Raw genomic sequence first — 11,275 nt, forward strand, 5'->3', positions numbered from 1 at the left:
TGAAGCTCTTCGGACTTTCTATCCTACCAGGTGTTCTTCATCTCACGCAGCCTCTTCTGTACGAGTTGCTTGGTTTGCAAGAACTGGTTCTCCTTCCTCTGGCAGTCTTTATCGGAAATGTGATCCTGATGCCGTATATGCAGTGTGTTCAGGAGCTTGGAGATTCCAGAGTCATTCTCGTCAAACCAGTCCTCTGTACAAAGCCGAGTGTGTCAGCTGTTGTTGTGTACACAGCATCTCTAAAGGTGCTCCATACCTCTTCTACATCAGTCGATTCAGGAATTTCTTGGAGAGCTACTTGGATTTGCTGCTGCAGCACGTCCTTGGTGATAGGGAGGCAGTGGATGTTCAGCTTCCTAGGGGGTTTCTGCCTGGCTGGTTGGAGCTTGCGTGCAAGCCTGATGTTCATCTTGCTGTGTACCAGGCGATGGTCCGACCAACAGACTGCTCCTCTCATGCAGCGTGTAGTGGAAACATCACCTCTGTCCCTCTGCCGGACAATCACATAGTCCAGCATGTGCCATTGCTTGGAACGGGGGTGCATCCATGTGTTTTTGTACTTGTCCGCTTGTTGGAAGAGGGTGTTGGTGATGGTCAGTCTATGCTGCGCACAGAGCGAGAGCAAAAGCAGTTCGTTGGAGTTGCACTTGCCAGTGCCGTGCTGTCCTAGGACTTTTGGCCCGAGGAGAAGTCCACGCCGACGCGGGCATTGAAATCCCCAAGGATGATCAGCCTGTCCTTTCTGTCTACCGCTGAAATGGTGCGGCTGAGCTCCTCGTAGAAAGCTTCTTTGATATCATCAGGGTTGGTCATCGTCGGGGCATAGCAGCTGATGACTGTGGCGAAGCGATCCTTGGACAGCTTCAGACGCAGGGTCATCAGCCTGTCGTTTATCCCATGTGGAAGGCTGTCAAGCTGTCGTGCAAGTTTGGTTCGTATGGCAAAGCCCACGCATGAGGTTCTTGGGGTGCCATCTGGCTTCCCAATGCATTAGAAGGTGTAACCCCCTCCAACTTCCTCCAGCTGGGTTTCACCCGCAAACCTGGATTCGCTCAGGGCTGCTATGTCCACCTGGTAGCGATTAAGCATTCTAGCAATGAGTGCTGTGCGTCTTTCTGGTCTGTCGTCTCTGTCTAAGAGGGTGCGAACATTCCAGGCACCCAGAGTCAGGGCATGACTCCTGGTTCTTTTCTTTTGTTGTTTTCGACCGCTATTGATGTCCAAGCAGGTGCGGTTTCCTACTAGGTACTAGGTCAGGCAGGCTTTGTTTGGGGATCCATATCCTTTTATCTCCCCTTACCCATGTGGGGAGAGCAATGCTGTCCCTAAAAAGGGCTGCTCTGGCACTGTGGGAGGATACGGGCGCCGCATCTGCCCCAGTCTACGGCGGACGACCATCATCCCACAGCCGCCTGCGTGCAGAGTCGTGACTAGGAACTGCCAGCAGCATCCTCTGCCTGTCCCCGTTACCACTTCTCCATCGCCACAGGGCTTGGGAAAGCTGGGTGTTGAAGAGCTAGCTCGTCGTTCCGACATTAGCCTGGTTGCCTGACCAGCACAGGTGACATTTTTTAGTGAGGAGGAGTTGTGCAGTCCCTTCCCCACTCTCTCGCCAACCGACGCTCACAGTCCCACAGGTGCAGATACTGCCACGTGTAGGACGGCCTCGGCAGGTGCAGGTTTTTTCTTCGGGCCACAGCCTATTTCACATCTCCATCCACCTATCTGCACACACCTGACCCACACCATGCCTTCTTTACCCCACACCGGCCCCTTCGGTCTTACACACACACACACATACACACACACACATCTAATATCACTGATAGTGAAAAGACGCTAAACTAAAGAACACACACAGACACACAGACACACAGACACACACACACACACACACACACAACTTCTGTGTGTGTTTGCATGCGTGAGTGACACTTTCCATAACGGTGAAAGCCCAGTGAAAAGCGGACCCCCCACCCCCGGAACCCCCCCCCCCCCCCCCCCCCCCCCAAAAAAAAAGAAAAAAAAAAGGAGTGGAGTGGATTGAGAGGGGAGGGCGGAATCGCTCGCGCTTCATGCCCAGCGGCGACTGAATAATTGCATGGTTTTGTCCGGCCTCACAGACATTTGAGCCAATCTGGCAGTAGCTAAGCAATACTTGGTTGGACAGCGTAGCCAGCAACATAGGAAAATTTTGAAATAAAACATTTCGTTTTGTAGTGTTTTCTTTTATCGACATGACAAAATCACCAGGATCTAGGACGGGAGCTTTTAGTCCAGATATGGTGGTTGTGTATAGGAAGGGGGCGGGGAGCGGGGTGGGTAGGTAGGTGAGACTCGAGATGAGCCTGACAGAAGATGGGACAGAAAAATGGAGGTATCAATTTGATTTGATTTTACTTTTTATTTAATTAATTAATTTATTTATATATCTGTTTTAAATCTCGCATGCACGGTACCTCAAGTGAGGATTGTCGTCCCCTTCCTTCCTTCATCCCTCTACCCATCAGCTCTTCCCCCTCTATCAGTCTATCTATCTATCTGCCTGTCTGTCTTTCTGTGGAAATAGTCGAGTTTGGAGTAAATGCCGGCGCAATCCACCAGTTATCTCCGTGCAGGGAAACACCGAGCATTCAACTTACGACGACCAGTTTTGACGGGAAAATCGAAGACGGACGTATAGCGTTAACAAAGTGTCACCAACACGGACGTATATCTGTTTATAGATTCATTGACAACAAAGAACTTCAGAAGGATGTTGGTAAAAATTTTTTTGTTCCTTTAAGAATTGTCATTGTAGGATGTGTGTAAATATCAGTGTATATTACATTAAGAATAGATTTGGCCATAGGGTAGCTATATTACAAACAGTGACGTTGAAATATTCAGTATTTGCTGAGGAAATGAGGAAATACACTTTGGACTTCTGTGACAAAATTTCACTTTGGTGTTGTTCATTTTGGATTCAGTGTATGTCGGTATGAGCTATTTATAGAGGAGCTATCTTACAATAATTTTCTGATGCTTCTGTATGATACCAAAGTCATGCTCAAAGTGCCTATCCAGTCCTGAGGGCTAAGTCTGCTATTCCAACACCTCTGTTGGGCCCAACGCGGTCTCCTGGTGCTCTGTCTCCTCAGACTAGGTTTGAAGCTTGCCGTCTGAGATACTTTGGCAGTCCAAGTATGTGACCTGGGTTTTGGGAATTGATGTTGCATCGATAAGGGGGAAAAAAACCACTTTATTTTTAGTGCTAAACCACACACACACACACAAACTTACAGAGAGAGAGAGAGAGAGAGAGAGAGAGAGAGAGAGAGAGAGAGAAGAAGAAGAAGAAGAAGAAGAACATCTTTTTCCCAAAATACAGCAAATGAAAAACAATTGAAAAGCAGGGAAAAAACTGGAGGAAGAAGGGAGAGAATCGCTTGTCTGAATGCTGAGCGACTGATAAAGTGCGGGGTTTCGTCATGCCTCACACTTTTTTCCCCCTCCCCCTTGCGTGCACACGACCTCGACCTCGAGGGAGAATTCTCTTCCACTTCCTCCCTTCCTTCCTTCCTCTGCTCCTATCAACTCTTTCTCATTCCGCCTCCTCATGAGGAAAAAAAGTCGAGTTTGGGGTGAATGTGCCTCACATGCATCAGCCAACCTGAGAGGCAGGAAAACGTTGAACAAGTCACAGCCAAGGACAGCCAGTTGGCAGGAAAAATCAATGATAGTCGTGTTGGTAGATGCTTTATGAAAATACTGGGGAGGATTTTTTGAATAATTATTTTATCAGAGAGGGGTGTTTACATGTCAATATGTCAATCGATATTATTTCAAGAGCATGTTTTAGCTATGACTGGTGGAGTGTTTTTTTTTAAAATATTTTTTAATTTTTTTAAATTTATAATATATATATATATTAAACAGTAACAATGAAATAATTTTTGCAATCTGGGATTCGGATATTGATGCTGCATTGACAAGAAGTGAAAAAAGAGCATCATATCTAGCACTTGTCAAATACAGACGGATAGAAATATAGACAGATCCACTTTTCAAAATCCAGCATATGAAAAAAAACAACAACAAAAAACAAAAAAACACAACCCCCCCCCCCCCCCCCCCCCCCCCAACACATCAACCTTAGAAAAGCAGGGGCACACACACACTGGGGGCGGGGGGGGGGGGGGGGGAAGGGAGAAGGAATGAGGGGAGAGAATCGCATGTGTGTCTGCTGAGCGACTGATTAATTGCGGGGTTTTGTCTCGCCTCACAGTCATTATGCCTTTCTCCTTCCCCACCCCGCTGTAGATAAGCAACACTTGTCGCCCAGCCTGTCTGGTGGCTGAACTTGACAAAATTGGCAGGAACTTTTTCTTTTTCTTCTTCTTCCTACTTCCTTCTTGCGTGCACACGACCTCGAGGGAGAATTCACATCCTATTCCTTCCTTCCGTCCTTCCTTCCTCTGCTTCTATCAACTCTCTCTCTTTCTTCCTTCTCATGGGAGATAAAGTTGAGTTTGGAGGTGAATGTGCCTCCCATGCATCAGCCAACTCGAGAGGCAGGGAAACGTTGAGCAAGTCAGCCAAGGATAACCAGTTTTGGAGAGAGAGAGAGAGAGAGAGAGAGAGAGAGAGAATCGAGGACAGGACTGTTTCAGTTTACGAGGATATTGGCGATTTTTCTTCTTGTTGTTGGTTTTCTGAAGAAAGGTCAGTGAAGGGTGTGTTTACATTGTCAGTCTATCTCATGTTGAGAGCAGGGTATGGCTTTGGAATAGTCTTGTCTGGTGGGTGAACTTGACAGGGGATTTTTGTTTTGTTTTGTTTTGTTGTGTTTTGTTTTCGTGCTTTTTTGTTGGTTTTTTGTTGTTGTGTTTTTTGTTTTCTGTTTTCTGTTTTGTTTTCATTCGGCTACTAAACACATTTACGAGGCATTGTTATTTTATTTTATTTTTTTTCGACCTCGCATCCACATCACTTCGGGGGAGGGTTATCATCCGCTTCTTTCTTTACTGTTTTCCTCAGCTCTTCTTTTAATCAGAAGTGGTGCATCGTATTGTGGATCAGTCTGCATGGTTCAGTGCCTCCTTGGAACTGAAAGTGATCTTCTTCTTCTTCTTCTTCTTCTTCTTCTTCTTCTTCTTCTCAACCTTCTGTGGTAACGGTCAAGTAAGTTGTTGTTAAATAATTACTCTCGCTCTTCCTTTTCTATAAGCTTAAATTACGACTGCCTCCTTTCTCTTTTAGAGTCGGAATTTTATTATCACAGTAACGGTGAGATGTGTTGCATTTATGGTGACACTTTGGAAAGGATTCTGGCTTTTTGTTTGTATCCAGTGAAGCTGTAATATATGTACCGGTTAACAATGTTGCTGTTCGTTTTGGATCCAATCCGCTTTCGAAAAACAACAAACAGAAAGGAAAAAAAAAAAGAAGAAAAAAAAGAAAAGAAAAGAAAAACGAAGCTATTGTCGGGAGTGGATATTTCGCAAGAAGAAATCAAAGCAGTCTGATTGTTTCTTGTGTTACCATGTAACCATGCCATTCATTTCCGATGAGAAACACTTGAGCACTAATGATCTGTGAGAGAGGTGTGCGGGCAGGCATCATCTGGAATGCACAGCAATCAGGAAACAGTTTTATTTGCAGTGCGTTGGTCTCATACGTCATCGCTTTGCTTTCAAGAACAGGCGAAGTCGATCTGTGCTGAATTAAAAGACTGAGGGAAAGTGGAGCGAGCGAGCGAGATACACACACACACACACACACACACACACACACACACACACACACACACACACACAGAGAGAGAGAGAGAGAGAGAGAGAGAGTGTGTGTGTGTGTTCTGGAGATAGGTGTAAATATAATATTATTTTGTCCACCGATCAGTCAGAGAGAGAGAGAGAGAGAGAGAGAGAGAGAGAGAGAGAGAGTGTGTGTGTGTGTGTTCTGGAGATAGGTGTAAATATGATAATTTTATTTTGTCCACTGATCAGTCATATTGTGTCCGTCATCTCTCTCTCTCTCTCTCTCTCTCTCTCTCTCTCTATTTATATCTCTCCATCCCGCCCTTTCTCTCTCTCTGTGTCTCTCTCGCCCTTTCTATCAATGTCTATCTCGGTCGATATCTTTATCTTGTCAGTTTCTCTCTTTATCTCCTCCGGTCTCTCTCCACCCCGTCCCCCTCTCTCTTTGCCCTTAGGGCTGGATGCATAAAAGCATATGCATGCTTATTCCACTTCCTTCATTAAAAAAAAGTTCGTTCGTTCGTTCGTTCGTTCTCTCTCTCTCTCTCTCTCTCTCTCTCTCTCTTTGTGTGTGTGTGTGTGTGTGTGTGTGTGTGTGTGTGTGTGTGTGTGTGTTCTGGTACGTGTCAAAAGGGATGAAGTGCATTGGGTGTTCAGTAAGCGCACACGCATGTGCATGCATTCATCTGCGAGCATGCATGTGTGTTCGTGCGTGCTTGCGCGCGCGTGTGTTAGTGCTTTCATGCGTGTATGTATGTTTTCGTGTGTGTGTGTGTGTGTGTATGTGTGTGTGTGTGTGTGTGTGTGTGCTTGTCTGCGTGTTTATATGACAGCTCCAAACCCAGAAGCGCACATGATCGAAGCCACGAATCCAATCAAAACACCATTTCGAGCGTGAAGCAGCGTGTTTATTTAAGCATGTGTCTTTTTCTTCATCATCACCATATCCTGCTTCTGCTCTTCCTTGTCTTCCTCCTCTTTCCTCCTCTTTATACCGCATCGTCCTCCTTTTTCTTTTGCCTCTCACATCCATCTCCCTCGCTTCTCAACCTCCCACACCCCCGTAACCCCCCGCCCCATCTTCCCTCTTCCGTCACTTCTCGCTTCCTGTCAAGGAGCCACGATAGTGTAATGGGTAAGACAGTTTCTTCTCACCCGAACACGCGGGGTTCGAATCTGGTTCGGACTTTTTTTCTCACGCCGCTGGTCAGGCATCTGCTTGGCAGATGTGGTGTAGCGTATATGGATTTGTCCGAACGCAGTGACGCGTCCTTGAGCTACTGATACTGAAACTGAAACTTCCTGTCTGCCTATGGACTGGTCAAAGAAAGACAGTAAAAAGAAAACAGACTGGCTGATTGGCTGACTGACTGCGTGACAAGATAATCACCCTTGTCATTGTCTCTTGTTCTTTCTCCTCTTCATCGTCGTCATTTTCCATATTGTTTTTCTCCATAATTATTTTATGTTGTGAAATAAAATATCATTTTAATCGTTAATATGCTTATAAACTTTAAAAAAAAAGAAGTTTTATTATACTTGGAATTGTTTAAAGCAAGAAGATTGATAAACATGAAATGGAAAAGAGAGAGAGGGAGAGAGAGAGAGATCCATGGTCTTTTAAACTCGGATGTGACGATTTATAAAAGGTGAATTCACATTAGTATTAATAATTGTGACATGAGTTTTGATAATTGGGATGTCTGTATCAGCACCCAGATTATATTTTGATTATGACATGCATGGTGGTGGTGTGTCCATCGAGATCGATGATGACCATCGTTGTCATCCAGCTGGGGGATGGGGGGAGGGTGGTGGTGGGGTGGGGGGGAGGATGCTCATGAATCTATCTGTGAATGCGCAGATGGCTGAATAGTCCAATGCATACATGCACATGGCAAAGACATGGGGGGGAAATCCCATAATATACAGCACTACAGTTATTTGGTTTCTCGTGACACACTACGTGTATGTAAATCAAATGAAAAATAATCCGAAAAAGAAAATTTCCATGCATTCTAGTACTTTTTCATGTGCCTTTCTTCTTCTTTTTTTTTTTCTTCTTTTTTTCCCCCTACAAATAGAGTGAAATACTCAATACTCGTTTCGCGAAGAGAATTATGACAATGTCGGCCTTTTGACACAAGCAATGTCCCATCTCATCATTCAGCTCCCCAGCTAGCAACCATCCCTTCCTCTTCGGGGATCCACAAAGACTGACTCTTGTGTCTCTCCAGCAGCACTGGGCGACTGGCTGGTGGTCTGTAGCTGCTTCAGACAGCTGATGCTGTGCTGTGCTGTGCTGGTACTGCACAGGAGGGTGTGGGGAGTGGGTAGGGGGAGGGTCGATCAGCAGGAGATTGGGTCTGATACAGGCAGAGGCCTATACCACGACAAGAAGGTTCTTATCTGGGTGGTCTCTCGTTCCGTGATGGGTCATGGAGTGCATCTTCCTTGCCCGATAGTGACGTTACTGTCTTGATGATGCAATAGTTCCTGTACTGAGTCTGGCACTTTTAGCTGGGGGAAACGCATGCACGAGGCATCGTCCTGTATTGATTGTTGGCTGTGTCACTTCCTGCTACGTCCCCCCCTCCCCCACCCTGCACCCCCCCCCCTCCATCCCCACCCCGTGTGTGTGTGTGTGTGTGTGTGTGTGTGTGTGTGTGTGTGTGTGTGTGGTTGTTGTTGTTGATGATGATGATGACTGAGGCGGCAGATACGTTCTGATGCCTAAATGCCCACATCTGAACATAGTTCTAAAGAAACTTGCGAGTGCTAGCGGGTCAGCACATTACGCGGGCCAACTGTAGCACGTTCCGTTTCTGAAGACCGCACATCTTACACTCCACTGTGTGGAGTCGCTGTTGAGCAGGTCGATCAAAATACGCGAAGGTTTCTCTGTGTTCGACTTTTTTTTATTTTTTTTTAACCTGCTTCTTATGCATATTCAGTTATGACGTAACATCACATGACAAGAGCTTCGTGGACGTTCATTGGTTTACGTTGACTGTTTCTCGAAACATGTAATGTTGCAGAATAAATACAGTACGTCCTGAATAGAAAGTAAGCTCCCAACAGCTAGGAAATGCTTATCGAACAACAGTACATTACATACACTGCAGGCGAAGTATCTATCGTTTTTTGTTGTTTTTTTTCCTTTTCAGCCGAAACGCTGTTTTGAATCTTCTGACAACAGCCATACCAAACTATATAAAGACCACAGAGTCAATAAAACAAAAACAACAACAACAAAAAAAACCCCACCAAACAACAACAACAACAACAACAACAACTTGCAAGCATGCTCGAAAAGTTAGCTTCTCTCAAGTTAACGAATAGACTTCTCAACTTGTGTCAAAAAGTTAGTGTCATTTAAAATCTGCAAATGTATGCATTTATGTGTGTGTGTGGTGGTGGGGGTGAGGAGGTGAGTGTGTGTGGGTGGTTGGATGGATGCATACGTATGCACATGCTCTTATGTCTACATCCCTGCTGTATAACAGTTATTCGTTTGTATGTAATTTTCAATTTGTGTTTTTAGGGTCAACATTTTTTTTTCTTTTTAACTGCCCCCTGACGCCTTCCTCAGTTTTCCTTATGACCCTGGGACTGGTTGCATGAGCGAACTCAGGCAGCGCTAAGTTTGCTGATCGTTAAGAATGTTCCCAGCTCCACGGTAAATTACATGTACTTGGGAACATTCTTAACTCCTAAGCAAACTCAGCACTGCACAGATCTCCTCGTGCAACCTGGCCCCGGTACTTTTCGGTAAATAGATGCATATCGTATGTTCTATTTTATTCTTTAAAATACGCATTCCATATTTTATTCTGTTCTCTAAAATGCTTATTCTATTTCAGGACTATTCTCAACAGTATATAATATGGAGTTGTGTTCTCTTTCAGCGTCTTCTGTTTCCCAGACCTGGACTGTACCTTATCCACGTTGTCGCCTGGAATGAGTATGGACAGGATACTGCTCAGATCAGAATGGTGAGTTGTTCGTTTTCATTCTTGTTTTTATTTTCCTTATATTAATGCTGCCTTTGCCTTGATGGTCGAAATGCTTGAACAGAGTGTTAGAGACAGCGGATCTCCGTTGGGTTTATGCATGTGTGTGTGTGTGTGTGTGTTGTGTGTGTGTGTGATGAGACGAGGCTGCAGATGTAAACAGAAAAGTTCTGACATTAGTAGCTTGTGACCTTTAAACAACAACAACAAAAAACAGACAGGGGGTTGAAGGATTTACCCCTACCCACACCCCCTTCTCAAACAACAACCTACGAAATCTTCACTAAAAAAAACCCCAACAAAACAAAACAAAAAAAAAACACCAAGACCCAGCCCTGAACAATTTGACCTCAAGAGCACAAGCCAGTATAGTAGGTCGTTGAACTCATCTCGACCCATCCGCTGGGTGGAGGTGGGGAAGGAAGGAAATGAAAAAAAAGGTGGTGTGGAGGGATGATGGGTGAGTAGATAAGAAAAAGAAAAAAAAGACAAGAAAAAAAGGGGGTGGGTTAGACTGGTGGGAGGAGGGGTGGGGAGGGCGGGGGGGGGGGGGGGGGGGGGGGGGAGAAAGAGAAACGAAAGACCGGAAAGAGGAGAGTACCAGCGGGGCACGGGTGGCGTTTTGATACAATTATAGGGCCACGTGTTCCTCTGCGGGCCACCCCTTCGCATGACTTGTTGTTGGAAAGCAATCCTGAAATAGGTTGTGACACACGTAAGTCGATTCACTCGAAACAGCCCTTGTTTTTGGCACTCGGTCACGCGTATACAGCTTTGAAGCCAGATCAACATGCTAGACTTAAGGGTCAACAGCGCGAAGCTTATCATCCAGTTATCACGAAGTTAAAGCATCGGTAGGGATTATATAGAAAGATGATGTGGTTTTTTGGGGGGTTGTGGGGATTGTGGTTGTGTTTTATTTTTTGCTTCTTCCCCAAACCCACCCCTGCTTTACTCAATTTTTTTTTTTTTTTTTTCTTATTATTCAGTTTCATTATTTTTCCACACTGCTTTCTCTGCATTCTTCTCCTCAAACTTCCTCCTATCTACATCATTGTCATCAACATCTCAGCCGTCGATGCTGTCTTTCCCAAACCCTACCCAGTCTCTCAGTCGTTATTACGTTGTTTTCCCCCCAGGTGGTTGTGGACAGAAAGCTGGGTCAGCTGGGACTGTCAGTGCAACAATCGTCACCTGACATCTCTGGCTTCGCTACCAACCACACCATCACCTTCTCATTGCGGCTACAAACAGGTATGGTCTCTGTTTTATATGTATGTATGTATGTATTTGTATTTGTATATCTTTTTATCACAACAGATTTCTCTCTCCCCAGGGAGAGCGCGTTGCTATACTACAGCGCCACCCATTTTTTGGTATTTTTTCCTGCGTGCAGTTTTATTTGTTTTTCCTATCGAAGTGAATTTTTCTACAGAATTTTGCCCGGAACAGCCCTTTTGTCGCCGTGGATTCTTTTACATGCGCTAAGTGCATGCTGCACACGGGACCTCGGTTTATCGT

At 45.2% G+C, this 11,275-nt stretch overlaps 1 protein-coding gene across 2 annotated transcripts in view; it reads left to right on the plus strand.

The window, feature by feature from the left end:
- The window catches only part of LOC143293662 (polycystin-1-like protein 1), a 233,326-nt gene that overhangs the window by 34,182 nt on the left and 187,869 nt on the right, over positions 1–11,275 (plus strand). For both annotated transcript variants that reach the window (XM_076604790.1, XM_076604791.1), the window contains exons 4-5: positions 9,650–9,736; positions 10,894–11,008. In XM_076604790.1, the coding sequence (XP_076460905.1) occupies positions 9,650–9,736; positions 10,894–11,008 (202 nt within the window). The remainder of the gene's footprint in view (positions 1–9,649; positions 9,737–10,893; positions 11,009–11,275) is intronic.

This window comes from Babylonia areolata, chromosome 19 (assembly GCF_041734735.1).
Source record: "Babylonia areolata isolate BAREFJ2019XMU chromosome 19, ASM4173473v1, whole genome shotgun sequence".
NCBI lineage: Eukaryota > Metazoa > Mollusca > Gastropoda > Neogastropoda > Buccinidae > Babylonia > Babylonia areolata.